This window comes from Equus asinus, chromosome 8 (assembly GCF_041296235.1).
Source record: "Equus asinus isolate D_3611 breed Donkey chromosome 8, EquAss-T2T_v2, whole genome shotgun sequence".
Classification (NCBI taxonomy): domain Eukaryota; kingdom Metazoa; phylum Chordata; class Mammalia; order Perissodactyla; family Equidae; genus Equus; species Equus asinus.
In genome coordinates this window covers 82,366,062-82,389,359 of record NC_091797.1, presented here as the reverse complement: position 1 = coordinate 82,389,359, position 23,298 = coordinate 82,366,062, and the positions used below count along the sequence as shown (strand labels likewise).

At 50.0% G+C, this 23,298-nt stretch overlaps 1 protein-coding gene across 5 annotated transcripts in view; it reads right to left on the bottom strand.

The window, feature by feature from the left end:
* Positions 1-3,742: 3,742 nt before the first annotated feature.
* The window catches only part of RNFT2 (ring finger protein, transmembrane 2), a 65,130-nt gene continuing 45,574 nt past the window's right edge, over positions 3,743-23,298 (bottom strand). For 4 of the 5 annotated variants that reach the window (XM_070516142.1, XM_014854702.3, XM_070516143.1 and 1 more), the window contains 4 exons: positions 14,451-14,600; positions 13,093-13,158; positions 12,872-12,976; positions 3,749-6,656 (listed from right to left, as the gene is read on the bottom strand). In XM_070516142.1, coding sequence (XP_070372243.1) covers positions 6,522-6,656; positions 12,872-12,976; positions 13,093-13,158; positions 14,451-14,600 — 456 coding nt within the window. In that variant the 3' untranslated portion in view covers positions 3,749-6,521. Of the gene's footprint in view, positions 6,657-12,871; positions 12,977-13,092; positions 13,159-14,450; positions 14,601-23,298 lie in introns of all 5 variants that reach the window. The other variant, XM_014854704.3, reaches the window with a different exon arrangement.

Here is a 23,298-nt window from a genome sequence, read left to right as displayed (position 1 = left end):
AAAAAAGACTTCATCTCGGGTTTCAGTAGACAGCAGTGTGAGAGTGTGTGTGTGTGTGTGTGTGTGTGTGTGTCCACGCAAAGCAGGGGGAGGCCTCTGAGATCATTGTTTAGGTAGCGCTGCATAATGAGGCAAGGAGCAAGGGGAACAGCCTCTTTCCTGATGGTGCTCCTTGCTCTCAGAGGGGGTGGTGGTGGTGGTGGGGGATTGATCCAGGAGCCACAGGGATTGGAGCCTCTTGGGATTTCGACATTCCAAATTAGATCCATTCCCTTCTGGAAGCTTCTCTCCCCTACCCCATCCCCCACAAGAAAATAAGATCTCTTTTCTCCTTTTCAAATTCGGGGTTCCATTTCCTGTTCCCTTTGCCATGGATGTAGCTTGAGTAACAGGTTTCTTTGCGGGGAGGGGGGGTGGGGGGGGGGAGCCCATTCGCCTCTCCGGCTGCTATCCATGGTCCTGAGTCAGGAGCGTCTCCTAGAACCCAATTCTCCTTTTTTCACTCTTTCATTGGGATACTGGAGACTTCTTTTCCACTTCTTCCAGGGGTCTCATTTCTTAATTCTTTTCTCTTTTGATGAAAAAATGGTGATTTAAACAATCCTGTCACAGGACAATGGAGCTGTGACTTTGGTTCCACAATTTATGTTGCTGATCTCATGTACTCCTAGCTCTATCATCACGTTTCTGATAGCAACAAAATATCACTTCCCCTCGCTGGGAAATTGCGGGGGAGTCCTCCCCTGATCCTACACAAGTATCTTTTAGGGACACTGGCTTGCCACTGTGGACTTTCTGAGTGTCCACCTGGTATTAGAAGCTGCAGTGACCAGAATATAGGTTTTGTTCTATTTTGATACCAGTTCCTTTTCTGAATGTCCCTGTAAGTCCCACCTGGGCCAATCAGAGGGTCCGAAGCTGATTGGGGGGACAGGCTGGACACCCTGGCCTAGTCCCATGGGAGCGGATGGAGGAAGTTGATGGCTCAAGTGTGATTTTAAAGCTTAAACAGAAAGTTTATTTTTAAAATTTTACTTCGCTCATTCAGCGCTTATTTACTGAGCACTTACAATGTGCCAGGTTGAAGAATCCCACCTGGGAAGAGTCTTACAGATCGATCCTGGAGGGGAAGCCCTGCTTGGAACCAGATGATGCTAAACGTCCCTTTCCAGTCTGGTTCACAGTCTTCAACAGGCTTCTCAGGTCATCACTATGACCCCAAACCTTGCTGGCAGATTATTCTGTAGTATTTATATTTACTGAGCACCCCACTTTCATGAAGGCAATTAAAAAGCCTGTGATCTCAACTCATTCCCAGCATGCCAAGACTGGTTCTTGCTGCTTCGCAGGAATGACAGCTACCAGTGATGGGGGCGCTCGCCACTCTGGAGCACTGTGTTAGGTGCTTGCTGGGTTTTCCCCTCAGTTATTCCTCATGCCCACTCCGACAGTCAGTGCTGTTACTTCCCCTTCACAGTTGAGGAAGCTGAGGCTCAGAGAGGTTATGCAACTTAGCCAGAGGCCACACAACAGTGAAGAGGCTGAGCCAAGATTTGGACCCAGGTTTGCGTGACCCCCAAGCCCATGAGTTGACTGCTCGGCTGCATCGGGTTCCTTCCTGACTGGTCCCGTGGTGTTGCTAGTTCAAGGGCAGGCACACGCCTGGGGCCCGGCAGGGAGCAGGGGAGCCCGACTTGGGTCCACTGTAAGGAGCGTGGCACCTGAGGATTCTCCAGGGCAGGCTGGATTGTTTGGTTGGGGATTTGATAGATTCGTTCCCTGCTGTCTGTGTTCCTGGTCTCTGTAAGGTCCCTAGGAGGAGCATCTAATTTGCAGACAGGGCCAGTTCACTTACTTCCAAGGATGTGGGATGCTTTTCTCACCTCCTTCCTGTCCCCTCCTCCACCTGAACCCCCAAGGTCTTTTGCACTGTAAGCGCCCAGGAGCCCGTGTGTGTGAAAGGGATGGCTGTGGGGTGAGCCTCTGGCTCAGCCCGAGAGGCAATAAGCATGGGGACGTCCCGTTCTGGGTTCTCGCCTTGCCGGTCCCTTGTGCTCTTTTGTAAGAGGAATTTCATACCTTGGAGACGCTTCGTACATGTTTGTAATGACTTTATTAAAAAACTGGTGTGTGCTTCCAGCCAAAGGCCTCTTTGTGTTTTCATTTCCTCTTGGAGGGTTGGTCCCCAAAGACTCTAGGGGGATCTGGCTGCACACCCTAAATTTCCCTGGGTGGGGGGCACACACTCACCTCCCTCCTCTGTCGTATTCCTGAGAACTCCCCAAGGGTGGGTTGGCCTAAACGGTACCCTTGGGTCGGGGAACAGGTTGGGGGAATTTGCCAGCAGTTCAAGGTCAGTGCACACAAGCACCACTTTTGCACGGCACCGGCACCGTGTGGATAAGCTAATGAGCCGGCAGACTGAGGTCTCCAACTATGGGCCAACGGGCCACTCTCGGTGGGATGCTTTCTCCTGCACTGACCTGGTCTGAGATGTACCAAGAGGCCCAGTTCTAGTCTCTTCCTAAGAATAGTAGGTGGAGGACAGGTTTCTAGATAACAGAGCCTCTCTTTTTCCTTGGGGACCCATCCCCTTCCCATTCTGAGACCGTGTGACTTAAAGGGGTGGACTCCACCCTCCCACCCACCTCTTCCCCACCATCAGGGCTCAACACCTGACCCAGGCCTGGCCAGCTCTCTAAGTCCCAAAGGCTAAAGTGATTGGTGTGAGGACAAACGAACAAGCGTCAACCTCAGGACCCCTGCCGGAGCTTTGGCAAAGCAGAAGCTCTCTTTGCTGGAGCTGTGAAGCTGGCAGAACATAAGCAGAGCTTCTGGAGGCCATCTTACCACCACATGGGATCTGCCTGCCTGAAAAACCATCTCAAAGGAAAACAGTATTGAGGGATGGAAAAACACGATTCTCATAGCATCACTGGAGCCCCTGAATCCAGCCGTACCTGAAGCCCATGCTGTTACCTGAACCAGATAAAGTTCTTTTATTTAAGCCTATCTGAGTTGGTTTTCAAATAACTGCAACCAAAAAGTTCTGCTTGATGATATTTTTGTGGCTGGCTTCATAATGTTGCCCTGAGAGACTAATTGTCAGTGAAGGCTATTAATTTACATGTTAAATATCCATCATAATCTGGCACCTGGGCAAATCCTTCTGGAGTCAGCCTATACATTCTGGGTCCATACAACCTATAGTTAGCCACTGCCACTGTAGTGGGCACTGGAGATGCCACACGGAGATCCCTTCTGATCCCTTCTCCCAGTGCTGTGTCCCATCCTGCACCTTTGTGCGCTCTGCTGGCACCTGCCACCTCCAGAGGTTTAGGGCCTCCTCAATGGAGACCCTGCGTATCTGAGATTCCCTCCCCCTCACCCCATAGCCAAGGATTGACGGTGGGGGTGGGAGAACAAAAACCTCAGGGTCAGGACAAACTCTGAGATGCAGCTGATGCTTCAGAGCTCCCGAAGGGACAAGCCAAGCTGGGACTCCTCCAAAAGTCGCCCTCTTATTTGGCTTCTTCCCCTTCCCTCTCCTGCTTCCCTCCTTCCCTTACTGGTTTCTCCTGGCAGCACTTCCTTAATAAATCGCGTGCAATGCAACGGGATCAGCTTTGGGGAGAAACTCACCTCAGAGGACCACCCACCGCAGGAAGTGCTTCTTGGCCTTTGTCCTGACACAGTTCCGCCTGGCTTCAAGAGGAGAGGGGAGACTCAAGACCACAACCATAAGTTTCATTGACAGATGATATTTATTGGCAGAAGGGAACTTAGGGGACATTAAAAACACCAAAGGTGGCTCGGTGTAGCCCAGAGCAAAAGTACTAAGAGATTCCAGGACTCGCTTTCCATTTCCCTTTTCCAGCCCCCAGTCTTGGTGGCCGGGACATGTCCCAATGCTTCGTGCACTCTCCTCTTAGGAAGGTGAGGAACCTGTTTCATCCAGGTCCAAAGCGTGCCCTTTTATTCTCTCCCATTTATTATGCTTGAGATCTCTTACATTAGGGGCCATTTGCAAGGACTTCGCGGAACGTGAGTCAGTGAATCAGAGCAGGAGAGTCTGATCTGAAACTCGATTAATCCTGCTTCTAATACGTGAGCTGCGAGCCAAGATGGGCGAAGGAGAGTGGCTTCGTTCTTCCTTTGAACGGTGGCTCTTGGCTGCTTTTACACTTGTGTTGGGGAATACACGCAGCCTGACGTCTGGGAAACTCTGCACTGGCTGCTGTTCCTCCTTAGAGCAGAAGTTCAATCGTTCCACCCAAAAGAAAGCCTTCAGATGGGACTTCCCCCCAGAGAGTTGGGAATGACTAAATAAAACCCTAAATAAACTATCTCACTTTCTCACTTGTCCCCGAGTGTCCCCTACATGAGACACTCTTTATAGCATCAAGGGCATGGCTCGTTATTTGCAGAATGTTAGAATACATATATATATTTGTGGCTTGAGTGTAATTGACGAAACCACTGGTGTTTTCACCAGTAATCTACATTGTTAGTTTCCCTGGTTCTAACAGATAATAAACTAGGTTTTGTCACCCTGGAGATGGCTACAGGAGGTGAAGTAACTTCACAAAGTCATGCAGAGTTTGGAATCAGAATTCCAGTCCTGACTCCCAACAGACTGCTCTGTCTGCTCTGTCGCATGCTGGCACCATAATAAGTCTTCTTGGGCTCCAATTTCTCCTGCCTCTTTGATGGCATCTGCAGGCAGGGAGATCTTTCGGATAAAAACCAGTTGCAGAAGCTCCTGTTGCTTCCCTTCGGTTGTTCCTCAAGGCAGGGAGAACAGAGCAGCCACATCCACCTGTCCCTGTGTCCCTCTGCATCCCCTTTCGACTTGATTATCCAGGCAAATGGGATTGTAACAGCATGGCCATTGCCATAGTAACAGAGCTTGAAAGACGTCGTGCTGCCCTGGAAGGGATGTCTTGCTGGGTACCAGGAAAGAGCCAGGGATGTCAGACAAAGGAAAAGGTCCTGGCTGGATAGCACATAAGGGCAAATGTCCTGAATCTTATTGCGGATGGGGTGGGCATGGCTGAGAGCGAGGTGGCAGCAAGGCTCCCACCGTTTCTCCTGGGGCGTTCTCACCAATCTGCTCAGTAGCCACACAGACTGCTTTCTCTGTAATGCCATTGGCGCTAGCCCATTGTGCTGAGGGTGACAATGAGAGAACAGAGTTGGGAGAGGGGTAGGACAAGCAAGATTCCAGTGGCTTCTAAATGATCACCTGTGCCATCTCCTCCCAGATTTTAAAAGCAGGGAGGGTCTCACGGGTGAAGTTGTTCTGTCGTAGATATTAGTAGCTCTGGTATAGAGATTACAGACACACTGATGGCTACTGTGCTCTATGCTACCACCCCGGCTTGTGGAAAAATCCATAACATGGATCGTCCCTTTTGCTCTGAAGGTTACCAGGGGAGGTGATGGCCACGGGAGCTGCTGACAAGCCTAAGGCTTAAGTGAGGGAGAGGACAAGAACAGGAGGAGGAGGAGAGAAATAAAGATGGGTGTGGAGACCCAGGGATATCTGTGGTTGGACCAAAGCTGGCCTTTCTTGATACCCAAACGTGATGGAGCATCCCAGGCAGAGCCCAGCAAAATAGCAATCTTAAGGACTCAGCCTTTCCATGGCCCAGCCACACCGAGATTTCAGGAGCTCGCGTTCACCGTTAGCATTCTCAGTGCAGTCCAAAAGAACACGCTGTGCACCTGGGCCACTAAGGGGCATCAAAATCACCTCTTGTGCTGTTAAAAAAACCACATCCTGCTGGGTCCCATGCCTGCAGGGGCTGAGTGGCGGGTCAGCACAGTGGTTAAGAGTGCGGGCTCTGAGGTCAGCCAAGCCTGGGGGGAAATGTGGTCCACCATTGCCAGCTGGAAGACCCTGGGAAAGGTACCACATGGAGCTCTGTGCCTCAGTTCCCTCATCTGTAAAATAGAGGAAACAGTATCTGCACCATAGGGCTGCTGTAGGATTCCAGGAGGTCATCCGAGCAGGATGCTGGAGGCCGTGCCTGACTCACACTAAGTGTGTGGTACACTAGTTATTGCAGGCATAAGGTGGAGCCCAGCATTTGTATTGGGAAAATACTTCACAGTGATTCTACTCTGCAGCCCTGGACCACTGTGGGGAGGTCGTGATCTCTAGGCCCCTCCCCAGTTTGCAGCATCCTCATTAAGGCCGCCAGGAGTTAAAATAACCAACAGGCGGGACTTGTCTATTCTGGTTCCTTGCCTTGGAGGGGAGATGGGAGACCTGTCTGGGCGGAGATCAAGTCTGAGCTGGAGGCTTCCCCATCTGTAGGGGAAGGATGCCCGCACTATGCCAGAGGGCAAGGGAGGAAGGGCAGGTGGGGAGGGCGGGGCCTGGCTTTAGGGAAAGAGGCGGAGAAAGGTGGAGGCAGGAGAGTAAGTGCTCGAGGCTGTCTTCCAGGGAGGCCCCAGAGCTGGAACCCCGTCCTCTCCCAGGGGGGCTGGGAGCTCTGACGCCTCAGTCGTCAGCCCTAATACACCTGGAAGTGGGCCGAAGTGGCCCCGTCCTTCCAGCAGCGCAGCGTATCCACGGCCACCGAGCGGCAGAGCGGGCAGGTGCGCTCCCGGTCCAGCCAGAGGCAGAGACACTCCTCACAGAACACGTGCTGCGGGAACAGCAATCGAGACGGCCGGACGCTTTACCGAGAGTCCGGTACATGCCCACCTCCGCCCCAGGCGCTGGGGACACAGCAGCGAGCAAAACAGACAATTCCTGCCCTCAGGGAGGCTGCAGTCTAGTCGGGGAGACACCTCGCAAAATGAATCTCTAAAATGTAGAGGATATCAGTGGTAAGGAGTAAGAGGGAAAAGCAGGGAAGGGGGTAGCAAGGGCCTAGGAGGGCTGTGATCTTAAACAGGAGGCCTGGAGGACTTCACTGAGATGCTGGCATTTGGGTAAAACTCGCAGGAGGCCAAGGAATGAGCCTTGATATTATCTGGGAAAAGAGTACGGCAGGGAGTGGGAACAGCAAGTGCAAAGGCCCTGAGGCAGGAGTGTGCCTGGTGTGCTGGAGGAACAGCAAGGAGAGTATGGCTGAGACTGGGGGTGGGGGGAGGAGGGGGAGATGAGGTCAGAGAGGTGATGTGGGGGTGCAAATTGTGTAGGGCCTTATGGGCCATTATGAGGACTCTGGCTTTTATTGCGAGAGAAGGAGGGAGCCATGGCAGGGTTTTGAGCAGAGGAGTGACTTGATACGATTTGCATTTTTAAAAGATCCCTTTGGTGGCTGGGCTGAGAACAGACCACAGGGGTCAGGAGAAATGCAGGGAGATTGGAAACATTAATAGGTTCCACAGCTTTCTGGCTACATAACTTGGACAAGCCATTTAACCTCCCTGTGCCTCAGTTTCCTCATCTGTAAAATGGAGATAAGAGTACTCCCCTCAAAGGAAGATTAACTAACATTAAAAGCACTTAGACATGACAATCAAACACACTAGATGATTCTTGACTGGATCCTGGATGGGGGCAAAGACCCTATAAGGAGGACATTTTTAAGACAATTGGAGAAATCTGAATATATATTTGAATATTGGCATTTCACATCAACTTTGAATTTCCTGGGTGTGAGAGTGGAATTGTGGGAGAGACTGTCTTTGTTTTGGGAGACGTATGCTGAAATATTTAGGGATGAAAGAATCAAAATGTCAGCAACATTCTCAGCAGGTTCAGGGGGAAGAATTCACATCAAGAAAAGGCAGATTTGGTAAAACGTTAACAATTGGTGAATCCAGGTAAAGGATAAAAGGGTGTTCTTTCTACTATCCTTCAGCTTTTCTGTAGCTTTGAAATTTTTCAAAATGAAAAGTTTGGGGAAAATGATAATATAAGAATCTAAACAATGTTTTTTAAAACGTAAAACAAAAAAATAAAAAAACACCTAGGACAATGCCTGGCGAATAGTAAGTGTTCCATGAGTGTGGGCTATTATTACAGTAATAGTTATTATTACATGATGTCTGTTTATTGTTTATTATCTGTCTCTCCATGCCAGACTGTAAGCTCCTTGTGAACCCATTCCTAGCATGGTATGCAGTAGGTGCCTAATGGTGGACAGTGTTCTAAAAGAGAACTCCGTGATGCTACAGGGGTATGTAACAGAGGGACTAGTCTGATCTAGGGGTGGTTAAGGAAGGCTTCCTGGAGGCAGCAACACTTGTGTTGAGGCCTGAAGCATGTGTAGGAGTTAACTGGGTGAAAAGAGGGGAGGGCATAGAGCATTCTAGGCTGGAGGGGACAGCAGTGCAGAGCTGAGACGGGAAAGTGTTTGAGGCACTCGAGGACGGCCAATGTGGCCACAGTGAGGTGGGCGTAGGGGAGTGGGGAGAGGAGGTGAGCAGGCCACCAGAGCCTTGAAGGCCATGCCCGATTCTCACCATGGTCTGAAGGGCAGGGCCCAGGGTTTAGCAGGCCCAGCAGCATCCAGGAGGGCAGGGACTGCGGCTGCGCATTCCCACCGACCCGCCCCGAGCCTGCAGGGTCAGGACTCTGTCAATGCGGCTGATAAATGGATGCCTTCTGGGGGGGGGGAGGCAGGTGGGGGATGCGGGAGAGACAGGGCTGATTCAGGCCTGGTCCCCGGCCTTCAGCAGCTCAGTCTCCTCCTCAGAGAATCAGGCAGGACAGACTCTGGTGCCAAATTAAGGGACTCGAAGAACAGAGTTTCCACCCAGAGGCCCGGGTGGAGGAGCCCATGACCCTGGACTGCCTCCAGGCCCTGGAAAAGGAGGACCCACGCCCCCCCCCCCCCCCCCCCCCCCGAGGGAGGTGCAGGAGGGGCCCTTCGGGCTGCGGAGTGTAGGGTCAGGAGGATTTATGGACATGGCCATGGAGGAGACACAGGGTTGTTAACTGTTCCCTGGCTGTGTGTGGGGCACGGAATGGGGCACGGAACCCCTGGGGTGGGATGGGCCATTCCCCACCCCAAGTTCCAAGCAGACTCTCCAGGTCTTGCTCAAAGACCCAGCAGGCTTTCTGAGCCCAACTCCTTCTCTGTAAAATCGGGTTACGATCTCCCGCACGAGGTGTCTGTACGGATGGAAACGGGGAAAGCCTGTCACAAAGCATCACCATGGGGCACCGGAAGCACAAGACCAACTGGAGTCCCCATTCTCTTGTCCTCTTTCCTTTCCATTGTCACCACTCAAACAAGTACCCGCGGAGTGACCCAGAACGGGAGGATGGTTTGTTCTCTGACACGCTCCGGCTCTCCTCTTTCGCAAGGAGTCCTTTAAAGAAGCCAAGTTTCTGACTTTGTGTCCAAAATGACTTTTCTCTGACCTTCTGTGGCCTGCAGGAGGCACGCCATAAACACCCCGGAGCGACTAACTGGGCAATGACTGTCTGAGTGGAGGGGTCCAACCTCTGGGCATGCTCAGCGTCTGCCTGACGAGCTTCAATCTGGGGGGTGATGGTGGGGGTGGGTATGAGTGACACACTGAGCCTCATTAGATGACCCTTTGAAGGGCAGGTGGGATGTTCCTTTAGCCTAGTGGGCTCCTCATCCCTCCACTCATCCATCAGTCCTTCTGTTCATCTATCCATTGATCCATCCATCCATCTATCCAACTATCCATCCACCCACTCATTCATTCATCCACCCATCCATTCCCCCATCTGCTCACCTTTTCACCCACCCATCTGTCCATCCATTTGCCCATCCACCCAGTCACCCACACACTTATACCTCTATCCACCCACCTCAGCACTCATCCACCCACCCCTCCACCTGGCCACCATCCATCTCCATCCCAACCAACCATCCATCCATCTCACTCCATTCCTTCCATCTATCCATTCCTTCTGTCCATCCCTCCCTCCCTCCCTCTATCTATCCCATTCCATCCATCCACCATCCTAATCCTATTCCATCCATCCATCCATCCTAATCCTTCCTTCCGTCTATCCATTTCTCCCTCCATCCTTCCCTCTCTCCCTCCCTCCATCCTTCTTCTCCATCCATCCATCCATCCATCCTATTCCTCCCATCCATCCATCCGTCCATCCTATTCCTTCCATCCATCCTATTCCTTTCATCCATCCATCCATCCAATATTTACTGAGTCAGTACTGTGACAAGCTAAACAAGACAGACATGGTCACCAGTCTCAAGCTGCTTACAATTTGGCAAACAGGAGACAGACCTTACACAACCAGATGCCCAATCAACTATCCAGCCAACCACTGTGCTAAGTGCTCGGATGGAAGAACACAGGAATCTGTGTGGTTGTGTGGCTGGGAGCAAGCTAGCCTGGGGAAGCAGCATCAGGGAAGCCTCTACTGAGGAAGTGACATCTGACTCACTCATCCATTTGTTCTTCATTCACTGCATTTAGGAGTCTCGAGGCCCTTTCACCTGGGGAAGTCATCGCTGCCGTTCCAGGCCTGGCTCACAGGAGCAGAGCAGGACTGAGCCACGTGTAAGGCCTAGCCATGCCTGTGGGCTTCAACCACCAGTGGCTGTGGCCCTTGCTTCTAGATCAGGGACAACAGCGTCTTGTCCAACCCCTCCCGAGTTCTAGTCCAGTACCAGGAGAAGGATGGGAGAGAGACAGACAGACTGAGGCTTGGAGAGATTGTCAGGAAGGGAGGAGAAAGACTTTCTTGAGGCCACGTTCAAATAATCAGTGCTCCTGAGCAGGAAATGCAGATGGCTCTGAAGCATATGTGAGAAGATGCGCAACCCCGCTCATAATTAGGGAAAAGCAAATTAAAACTGCACGGAGATAGCACTTGTCACCTGCCAGATTGGCAAAGCTCAAAAAAGGCTTGATAACGCAGAGCGTTGGCGAGGGAGGGGAGCGAGAGGCCGTGTCGCGCTCCGTACTGGGAGTGTAAATGGATACACTCTTTATGGAGGGCAATTTAGCAATATCTGTCAAATCTGTACACCCTCTGACCTGGTAATTTCACTGCTAGGAATTTATCCTACCAAGAGCTAGCACGTGTGTGAAACGGAATGCGTGCCAATAAGACCTGATATTAATTGAATCCTAACCGTGTGCCAGGTGTGGTTCTAAAGGCTCCGCTTGAATTAACTCATTTAATTAACACCACGGGCCCAGGTAGGTGCTACAGATCTCCCCACATCTGACCTCTCACCACAGTCACATTGGTCATAACAAAAGATCAGAAGCTCCTAAACGCCCATCAATAGGAGAATGGTTAAATAAATTGTGGTCTATCCACAAAATGGGGTGATATGCAAATAAGGAGAAATCTTTTAAGACAGCGTTTCAAGTCAAAAAGGAAAGATGCAGAATGCAGTTTGGGTAGAGTATGCTACAACTTATGTCTTTTTGAAAAAGACACGTTCACGTGTGCATACATATATATTTAAATTCTATAAATATTTCTGGGAAGATATAACAGAAACTGACAATGGTTGCGTGCGTGGGTACTTAGGGGGCTGGGGACAGGAGACCTGTCACTCTTTCCTTTTTGTATCTTTACAACATTTTTAAAAGCGAACTTTGTATTTTGGAATAATTTGAGACTGACAGAAAAGTTGCAAAGAGAGTAAGGAGGTCCTTGTATACCCCTCACCCAGTTTCAGTTCCCGCTAATGCTATCCTCTCGCATGGCCGTGGGACGTTTGTCAAAGCTAAGAAACCCACACTGATATGTTACTATCAACTAAACTCGAGACTTTATTCAGATTTCATCCAACTAGTTTTTCTCCTCATGTCCTTTCTCTGCTCCAGGACCCAACCCAGGTCCCACACTGCATTTAGCCATCATGACTCCTTAACCTCTTTGGTGAATTTTGAGTTGTGCAAATATGTTCTCAATTTAAAAGTAAATAAAATGAAAAATAAACCTCCTAAAATCCCTAAACAGTCAAAAACCAAGAAATTTGCTGATGCCAAAAAAGGACCCCACCTCCTGTCCTCTCACCCCCCGAAGGTGATTGGGGTGGGGGGAGCCACATGCTCTCTCACACCTTCTAGTTTGCGGGCTCTGCCTCTTCCAGAAAGCCTTCCCAGCTGCAAAGCCCTGCTCTCTGTCCCGGTCCCCGGGGACGCTGCACGACTCTCTCTTACACAGCACTTCTCACCGCCTGCCTGTTTCACAGTTCTTTATGTATGTGCCTGGCTCCCCAGGGAGACCGTGAGCTTCCAGGGGAGCGGACAGGGTCCGTGTGCCCTCTGCCTCCCCTCCTGGGTGTCTAATAGGATGCTTTGACTCATGCGCATTTGCTGAACTGACATCTTAGCCCTGATGTCGCATGGAGAAGGGACACATTTAGGGCGTTAAAAGGGACTGACTAGTACTTATCACCGTGGGTTGGTGACCCACCACTAATAATGAATACAAATGGTAATAATATGCTGATGATAATAATTAAATCATAGCAACATTTTATGGCTGAATAATTCAAATTCAGCTCTTTCCAGAGACGATCTCATTTCATCACAAGAACAGCCCTGCGAAGTAGGCATTCTTTACGATCCCCATTCTAGAAATGAGAAAAACCAAGGCTCAGGGAGAGGGACCAAGGCACCCAGGGTGCAGAGTGCTGTTGGAGAGTCACACTTGGGATATTGCGACACTATGCCACACTGAATTTTTCCTTTTCTACATTTTACCGACGAAACCGAGGCTCAGAGAGGTGAAGTAACCTGCCCAAGGCCAGCCAGCTAGGAGGCAGAGCTGAGACTGGAACCCGGGTCTGACTGATTCTAGTCTTGTCGACACTGCTCGCGAAGACCCATCCAGAGCCTCGAAGTTGGATCATGGGACATGCACGTGGGGCTCCCGTGTGGTGCGGGCCCCGCGGGCCCCCAGCCTGTGTCGACGGCCCCGCCCAGTCCTGCTCACCTGGCACATGAGGATCAGAGGCTCCCGGAACTCAGCCTGGCAGATGGCACAGATCTCGCCAGCTTCTGTGCACTGCTGCCCGGTGGCGCGGACGCCGTAATTCTGCTTGAGAGAGGGGAGAGCGAAACGCAGCTGTGGACCCTCGCTGGGGCGACACCCTTAGAAACACCGCGAGATCTGGTTCCCGGGAACTCAGCCGGGAGCCTCCGAAGCCAACTCACCTGAGAGGAGCAGAGAAGCTTCAGGGCTTTCCTAACCCCGCCCACACGGCCACAGATGTCGAAGGACTGCAAGGAGAGCGGAGGACGGCTGAGAAGTATCCGAGGCTTGCTCAGGATCACTCTCACCACTCCTGAACACCCCCACTGACCCCCTCGTCTTTAACTCTGAATATTTTCAGGGCACTTCCTCCCATGTGAGACGCCTCATCCCATCAGTGCTCAGCTTTTGTCTTGCTGCCTTACATCAACAGTCTCCCTGCTATCTGGGCCAGGAGAGAAAATACACGGCATGCATACTGCATTTTCCCCCTCCCAAGCCCAAGGCAGGCATTGCTAATCGATCACAGCACTCTTCTTCTGAGCCCAGTCAGGGCCTGATAATCCTCCTCCATCCAGCACTCCAGTCAGCCATGGCCAGTAGATCAGAATGAGCAGGCCAGCCAAGCCCCAGTGGATGACACTGCATGGATTGCCTGGCTAGTCCTGCTGGAAGGAATGAAAGAGAAGACATGCATTTCCCCAGGATTCTCTAAGGCCAGAATTAGAGAAGGAAAAAGAAAGAGGAAGATGTATTTATTGTTAGGGTGGAAAACTGATTTGTACTAATGATGAAAAGAGAAGTGCTCCACACTGATCTGTGCAGTTAAGGAGATGTGCAATTTAAGAGGAATAGCAAAGAAATTCAGTGGCAGTGTGCTCTCTGGGTTAAGAGCTCCAGGCTTTGCAGGCAGCCTGTCTGGGTTGGGTGCTCATTCTGTGTTTACTGAGTGACACTGGGCAAGTTACTTCTCTCTGAGCCTCAGTTTCTGAGGTATGTAGCTTGAGGGGTTGCTATGAAGATGTGAAAGGATAGCATATGGTGAGCTTCATAGGCAAGAAATTAGGGTGGATTTAACCATAATAAGGAGTTACAATGCTACAATGTGGATGAACCTTGGAAATATTATGCAAAGTGAAAGAAGCCAGCTTCCAAAGGTCACATACTGTCTGATCCCAATTATATGAAATGTCCAGAGTAGGAAAATCCAGAGAGACAGAAAAACTGGTGATTGCCAGGGGCTGGGGAGAGAGGAGGGGAGGAATGGGGGAGAATCCGCTAAATGGGTACAGGGTTGCTTTTGGGGGTGATGAAAATGTCTTGGACAGAGATAGAGACAGTGGTTGAACAACATTGTGAGTCTGCTCAGTGCCGCTGAACTGTCCACCATAAGATGGTTAGTAATTTTGTGTTGTGTGAATTTTACTTCAATTAAAAAGAGAGCTTAGGGTGGTTATTCCAGGCTCTCCAGTTGCCCCTGGGCCCGGCTAGTGGATGTGGTCTTCCTCAGGCCGACCCTCCAGCCTCACAGCCACCTCACCTTGCAGAGGCTGTAGAGAATGATCAGGACCCCTCCTAGGAAGTAGCTGTTGGAGGAGTCATCACCCATGATGTATTTATACCACAGCTGGATGGGGACAAGTGATCGGAACAGCTGGCTCAACTCCTCGATGACCAGATAGAACTTTGCCTGCAACCACACAGAAGGCATCAATTATTATTAGCGATAAAGACCCAAAGGACCCAGCTGTGGGGGGGGGGGTCCCGAGCAGTAATGACATTCCAGGTCACAGGCAGGCCATTAATCAGCTTGGAAAGCACTCAGCCAGGCTCCTAATGCGCCGGCGAGATGGCCAGGGAGACGCAGCCCCTGCCCGCTGCCTCACCCGCTGCCCACCAGCCCAGGAGATCGGAGCTCCGAGGATCAGGTTTCCGGCAGGGCGAAACTCTACCCCTCCGGTTGACGGTTGGAGTACGGGTCACTCCCGGTGCCTGCTGTGGCTTTGAGGGCTCAAAGCCAAATGTGGGGCACAGTCCCTGCCCCTGCACACAGGTCACCCTCGTCTCTGGAGGACTGACCCCTGCAGGCATCACAGGCGACCGCCCTCGGGCACAGCAGGATGGACCACAGGATGCGGGTGAGGGCAAGTCAAGAGGTGGGGAGGGGCATCTGCGCTCTCCTTCCCAGCTCCATTGTCTACTGTCTCCAAGGAGACCGGATGATATCCGGTGAAAGAACAGAGACCTGGGGACTCAGATGGGGCCAGGTTTGAAGCTTATCTTGCCGCATTTCGTGAGCCTCAGTTTCCCCATCTACAGAATAGGAATCACAATTCCTACCTTTCAGGATTGCACTGACTACGCGAGTTAAACAGGAAAGCCCCCAGCATCGTGGCTGGCACAGAGCAGAGCTCAACGAATTCTATTTCCCTTCCTTCCTTTCGCCCTTGGGCGAGTCCCTCAAGCTTTCTGTGGCCTGTGCTATAAAATGGAGATGAAATAACCCCACCCCGTCACGTCTAATAAAGTTAAACACACACTTACTTATGACCCAGAAATTCCACTCCTAGGAAGTACCCAAGAGAAGTGAAAACATATGTCCACTCGTAGGCTCATGTTCACAGCAGCTTTATTCATAACATCCCCGAACTGGGAACCGCCCCAACGTCCATCAGTGGAGGAATGAATAAACAAACGGTGGTATATTTACATAACAGGATACTACTCAGCAATAAACATGGACAAATGGCCAATATGCACAACAACACGGATGAATCTCACCGATGTGATGTCGAATCAAAGGGGACAGTCATAAAAGACTAAATGCTGTATAACGCTGATTTATATGAAGTCCTGGAAGGGGTAACACTCACCTGGAGCGATAGAAATCAGATGAGGGGTTGCCTGGAGTGAGGAGGGAAGACCAACCGCAAGGGGACATCAAGGAATTTGAGGCAGTGATAGAAATATTTTATATCATAATTGGGAAGATGGTTACATGAATGGATACATTTGCCAAAACTCATTGAAATATATGCTTCAAATCTGGGCATTTTATTGAATTTAAATTAGACCTCAATAAAGATGATTAGAACAAAGAAACCATCCAACATAGAAACAAACAGCCCCACCCCAGGCATGTATTGCCTAAAAAATGTAAATAATCTTTGCACCAGCAATTCCACTTTTAGGAATTTATCCTAACAAAATAGTAAGGGATGTGCGCCAAGATGGCCGACAGGAATAGTCACTGTAGCCTTCTTCGTAACATAACAGACAAAAGGAACAAACTAAACGTACAAAGAGAGCATCTAATTTTTGTGGTAGCGATCCATAATGGAAAGCCACACAGCCATTCAAATATTATCCTGAAAAATAGCGACTTCACGTTGATGAAACCCAGCACATCCCACGTTAACCAAGTGATCAAGGTTAACGTCCCCAGCAACAGGTCACACCGACAGCCAGAACGCCGTGATATGATGCACTGAGAAGAACACAGTACCACCTCTGTGGTTTTCTGGTCAAAGCCTCATAACCTCAACTGAATCATGAAAACAGAGACAAATCCAAATTGAGGGCCATTCTACCAGATAACCGTCCAGCACTCTTCGAAAGTGTTAAGGTCACGAAAGACAAGGAAAAGACCAAGGAATTGTCAGATGGGAGAGGATTAAGGCGATAAGACAAATAAATGCAACCTGGGATCTCGGGTTCAATGCTGGTTAATGGGACGATTGGCAAAATCTGAACACAGTCTGCAGTTTAGTTAATACTAACAGTATCCATGCTAACTTCCTGGCTTTGCTAATTGTAAAACGGTTGTATCAGATGGTAACGTGAGGGGAAGCTGGGTGAAGAGTCAATGGGAACTCTCTGTACTATTTTTGCAACTTTTCTTTTAAGTCTAAAATTATTTCAAAATAAAAAGCTAACAAAGAAGTCATCCTGGCGAAGAATATCCATTGACCCAGGGAAATGCTCATACCATAATTTCAAGTGGAAAAGATGCAGAATGCAGAAATACTCATTTTCTTTGTGTTTGTCTGCCTTTTCCAAGTTTTTTGTACTGAGCATATGTTTAAATTAGAGGGGAAAAAATGGTTTTAAAAATACGTTGTATATCCATCAAAAGGATCATGTGTGGGATATAGGTGGAGCCTTTATATCTACATAATAATCTAATATTCTGTCTTTACGGGCTGGGCGTGGCTCACTCAGAAGGGGACACCTTCCATCTGTTAAGGACCAAGGAAGGGCATCCGGTCCTCCACTCACCCCAAAGCCTGACCTTTGTGACAGTTTGGCTGTCCCCCCATTGTGACGTCATCATTTTCCAAGGGACCCCTCCAGACTCCTAGCAGTCTCTGACCCCCAGAAATATTCCCTGGGGGGAAATACCAATTTCCCTCTGGAGCCTGTGGGAAGGTGGAGGTGAGTGGGGAGCAGAGATGTAGGGGCTGGCCACCATGTTTGTTTTACATCCCAATGGTGTGATGGATGCTGGAGCAATGGTGCGGCACCTCAGTGGGTGGCTGGGGCTGCCCAACTCTGTCCACGCCGTCACAGCAGGCCCCAGACTCCATGTTGTGAGCTTTGTTTTCCTGAACTACCCAACCTCAGCTGCTCCATGCTTCCCTCATTGCTCTCAACTGCTCTCAGCCAGGGTCTCTCAACTATTGCATGTTCCATTCCATTCTAGACCAACAGTCCAGTCTCTCCCAACTTCCACTTTAACTTGCTTTTGTCGCTCCTCCTTGAATTCAGTGCACCTCCAAAGAACTTTCCTTTCCTCCTTCTCTCCCACCCTACATTCATCCGTGCATCCATCTTTCCTTTCTTCCTTCCCTCCCTCCCTCTTTTTCTCCCATCCATTGATGCTCCCTCCCTCCCCTCCTTCCCTCTCTCTCTTTCTTCCATTACTGGACACCTACTATGTACCAGACACAATGCTAGGCTATGGTGATACTAAGATAACAAAGACCTCACCCTTGTCCTCAGGGAGCTCACTACCCAAGGAGGAAGATAGACACTAAGCAAATTATTACAATCCAGTGTGGTAGAACTCTGCTAGAGGTAAGCACGACAGGCCCCAGAATTGAGGCACGGGGTACTAGTCGGGGTGGAGGACTAATTAGGTAAGTCTTCTAAGAGAAGCTGTCATCTAGGCTGATCTTAAAAGACTTGCTACTCAAAGTGTGGTCCATGGACCAACAGCATCAGCATCACCTGGGAGCTTGTAAGAAATTCAAAATCTTAGGCCTCACCCGAGATCTGCTGAATCAGAAGCTGCAACTGAACAATGTTTTTTGCACACATTCAAGCTTGAGAAGCACTATTTTAATGGATAAGTAGGAACCAGGCTGGTGTAGAAAATGAGGGGAGGACGAGGTAGGAAAGGGTGTTCGAGAAGCCCAGAGGTGATGGAAAGGATGGTGAACGGCCCCATGCCGTCTTGGTGGGCAGCCCCCTGCTCAGCCTGCCTGGCCTCATGGCAGGCGAGGACACAGCCCCCTCATGAAAGGTCTCATGTCCCTGTGTCTCTGGGAACCCCTGCAGGCTGGCATCCTGCTGACTTTGGGGACAGACCCTGCTGTCTCCTCTCAGGCTAACCTTGCACAACCAGCACAACCTTGCACAACCAGCTTGGCTTGGTGGTAAGGGTGCAGCCTAGGGAGCCAGACAGCCTGGGCTCAGATCCTGTCACCTACCATCTTATTATTACTGCTATTATCTAGCCTTGGTCACTGTCTTTGGATCCCCCAATTCTCAGGCTCCATTAGCTGTGGGTTGGCTCCCTGGTCCAGACCCCAGGCTTCCCACTTGCCTGCCGAGTGCGTCTAGAACAGGGGCCGGCAATCTCCCTGCAAGGGGCCAGAGGGTGAAGAATTGGCTTTGAGGCCATACAGTGTCCGTCACAACCATTTCCCTCTGCTTCTGTAGCACAAAATCAGCTACAGACAACAGGTAAACGAATGGGCATGCCGTGTTCCAATAGAACTTTATTTATAAAAAGAGGTTTTGGACACATTCGATCTGTGGCCCATGGTTTGTCAAGCCCCGGTCTAGAACATCAGAACCTACATGAGTCAAGTCATGATGGGGACTCCAAGACGTCTCCAGAATTTCAGAGCGGGCTCAGGCACTAGCTTCTTGGTCCTTCTTTCAGTTGCTTTCCTACGTACACAAGCTCTTCTTCTGCAGACAGAATTCTGGTCCCCTACTCTTTGCCGAGCTAACACCTGTTTACCTTTTGGGTCTCAGCTAACTGTCACCTCCTCTGAGAAGCCTTCCCCAACTCCTTAATTAAATTAGGTGCTCCTGTTACATCCTCTAAATCAGTCCTTCAGAGCATTTCTCATAATATTTAAAAAGTTATTTTTGTATCTGTCTCCCCCACTGGACTGCGAGCCCCATAAGTGCAAAGATAATCTGGCTCCTGGTCACATCTCCAGCATCTAGAACATAGTGGGTACTCATTTAATAACGGGGGACCTCTGAAGCTAAAGATTCCACCCTCATCACTCACGCCGACATCCTAGAGTTGGCTGATGGAGAAGAGCTGGAAGATCGAAGAGACAACTTGATAAGCAAGTATCAAGGTCACAAAAAATAAAACAAAGGGAGTGAGTGCCTGTGTGGCAGCATGCTAAGGCAGCAATTAGCTGCTGGGGGGCGGGCCACTTGGAGATAAATCACCAGGGAAAACTGGGCATATCCCAGTGAAACCATCTCTCTCTAATTAAGCAGTTTTATAATTCCAGGTTTCTTAAGCGTGTAATTTCTGATGACCACTACATGGAATGTGTGGTTTCTCTGGGGTGGCAGAGAACAAGGAAAGCCATCAGATTGTGAGCCGTCTGGCCTCCCTGCCACCCGTGAAGGGGGAACAGTAGCAACTGCTACAGGACTGGGGTGCGGATGGTTCTCTGCTGGGATTCTGATAAAGGGGGCAGGAGGGCGGATTCCGTTCTGACTTCCTTACTGCTAGGATGGGGGCGGGACAAGATGGGAAACAAGGAAACAACAGAGAGCTGAGTCTGGAAAGGGCTGGTAAATCAAGGAGAGCAGGATGCTGGGAAGTCGAAGAAATGAATAGAGAAGGAGAATTTTTGAGAATGTGCCTACAGGGGAAAGGTGATTTGAAGAATTACGGGGGTGAGGAGGAAGGCAGGCGAGACATAATCAGTTGTTAGCAGTGTAAATGTCTAAAGAATGGACAGACAGGGATGAAAGATTTTTTCTGCATCAAGGTTAAGAATGAATATTTATACAGCTTTGCCTGTTCACGAATTTCTTTTATACTCCTTTTCTCAGCTACAGAAGCAAGACAGCTCAGCAGTCAAGGGCATGGAATTTGAGGCTCCAAGGTCAGATCTGCCACCTGTTAAACTGGTTGATTTTGGACAATAATTTAACCTCTCTGAGCCTCAGTTTCCTCATCTGTAAGTGGGGTTGAACACAAAGATACATAATATTCACATATATACACACACATACATACACACACCACACACGTACAGTGGTGTGCTGGCAAATCAGCTTTCTGAAAACAAAAAAAGAGGTCCTGATTGTGTGTTCACCAATTTCCGTGGTGTAAATACTCCCAATATGCCAATTTCAAGCTACCTAGGGTTTAACAACTGGTCGCAAATTTCCTGAAATTGAACCATCGGCTCTCAGAAGCCAGCGCAACAGGCTCCAATTCCCCAAGGTGACCGTGAGGGTTAAACGAGCGAATGAACCTAAAATACGGGTACCCAGGAAGGGCCTGGTAGTGATCAGAGCTGGCAATGAAGCTCATGATAATCCAGGGATGTGGGCATTGTTACTGTCGCCGCCTTCTAGAGACGAGAAGCCGCAGGTTCAGAAGAAGTAAGGAACACGAGAATGAGGCAGAGGTGCCACCTGGGACCTCTGAGCCCAGGCCTCCGGAGAGCGGGCAGCTGTCACCGCCTTCCTCGTGCTTGTGCTTCCTCCTCCAGCTGCCACGTTTCACGAAGCCCGAGCGACAAGGAGAGGCCACGTGAAGACGCCATGTGGACAGGGAGAGGCTCTGAGACCACACAGAGAAGGAGCAAAGCACCCAGCCAACGCTGAGAACTGAGGCCTCCCCGAAGCACCCCAGGCAAGTCATTCCAGCCAAGTCAGCCGAGGCGTCAGACGTGCGAGCCGTCCTGCCCCAGCGGACATCACCTGGAGACCAGCTGTCCCGTGTGCCCTGACTGAACTCTTGGCCCATGGAATCATGGGGAATAAGAAAACGGTTGTTTTAAGCCAAAAAAAGAGAAAGAAAGAAAAAGAACTAAAGTACTCATCTAAGGTTGCTCAGCTGCTCATACGGATGGAACTGTGTCCCTACAAAATCCACATGCTGAAGCCCCACCCCAGTGTGATGGTGGGGCCTTTGGGAGGCGATCAGGTCATGAGGGCAGAGCCCTCATGAATGGGATTCACGCCCTTACAAGGAGAGACACAGAGCATTCTCTCTCCCTCTCTCCGCCATGTGAGGACATGGCAGGAAGATGGCCGTCTGCAAGCCAGGAAAAGAGTCCTCAGCATCCCTGATTCTCCTCTTTCTCTAGCCAACATCCGACCTGCCTACAGTTAGGAAACCACTGGAAACCGCTTCCCAAGTGACCCCTGCTTCCGTCCCTGTGGTGTATCTTCACACCATATCCAAAATGAGCTTTTCAAAACACAAGGCAGATCAAATCAGCCCCAGGCTCAAACCTGCCAATGTCTTCCATCCATCCCACTCATAGTGACATCTGAAACCCTTGCCCTGTCCTCCAGATCCTATAAGATCCTGCCCACAAGTCTGATGGGGCCTATTTCTCAATCAAGCCAAGCACAGTTCTGCCTCAGGGCCTTTGCACTTGCCCTTCCCTCTCCCTGGAATACCCTCCTTCCTGATATCCACCAGGCTGGCCCCCTCACTTCCCTTGGGTATTGGGACAAACGGCACCTTGTCGGGAAGGACCGCTGAACAATGTAGATAAAATAGCACCCCTGGGCCCCCCACTCCTCCCTGACCTCCCCACCCTCTGTATCCTGCCTTCATTTCCTTTATTGCACTCACTCCCCAACAGGGTCTATATTTCTTTGTTAAGAGAATCTAAGCTCCTGGAAGGCAGGGGCTCTGCATCTTTCTGACACTGCTTCTGTCTGTGGAATCTAGGATAGCGCTTGGCACCAAAGAGGGTGCTCCAGACACATCTGCTGAATGGGTAAGTGGGCCTCGGTGTCCTCATCTACAAACTGGAGATAGTCATATGTCCCTCAGAGTGTTGTGATGTCACTCACAGCAAATATACACACCGAGGGCTTCTTACTTGCCAGGTGCCGTTCTCAGCACTTGGTATTAATTCATTTAATCCTTACAACAACCTATGAGATAGGAGCTATCACTATCTCCATTTCACAGAGGAGTAAATTCAGGCACAGAGAGGTTAGGTCACACAGCTGGGAGGTGGCAGAGACAGAATTTGAACCCAGGCAGGCTGGCCCCAGAGGCCACTTTAGAAGTCCTCTCTTGTCAGCAAAATAAGCAACATAAGTAAAGAGCTTAAAACAAGACGGGACACACCACAACATTAAATGCCATTGTCCTATAATCCATGTAAACAGAAGTTCCTTAGGGTCTTCAATACTTTCTTTTCTTTTTGCTGAGGAAGATTGGCCCTGAGCTAACATCTGTGTCACTCTTTCTCTAGTATGTATATGGGTCGCTAGCACAGCATGGCTGCCAACGAGTGGTGAAGGTCTGTGCCTGGGATCCAAACCCGGGCTGCTGAAGCCGAGTGCACCAAACTTAGCCACTAGGCCACAGGGCCAGCCCCTAGGGTCTTCAATACTTTTAAAAAAAGGTCCTGAGTCTAAAACCTTTGAGACCCCTTGAGAAGTACCTGGCACAGAGCACATGCTCAATAACCTTGACTATTCTTCTGCCTATCTGTTTCTTTGATTAGTCTGTGAGCTTCGTGAGGGCAGAGAGCCACATCTTGTTCACCATCTTTCCCCTGTGCTTAGTCAAGGTGTGTCCCTAGTTGCTGGCTGTCACCCCCATCCTTTCTCCCCTTCCTCCTTAGTACTAGGGTCCTCCATTTTTTAGCTAAATGCAGAGCTATCTTGAACAAAGACTACATCTCCCAGCTTCCTGTGCATCTAGGTGCCATTTTAGTGGCATTAAGATATAGCATAAGTGTCATGTGTCAACTTCAGAGAATCTTTCACCTTATTCTTCTCCCTTCCTCCATCCTGCTGTCTGGAACTTGGATGTGATCGCTGGTGCTCTAGACACCATTTTGGACCATGAAGAGGAGTCTCACACCCTAGGATTGGTGAAGCAGTGAGCCAGGAGGTGTCACATTACCAGGTTTGGATTC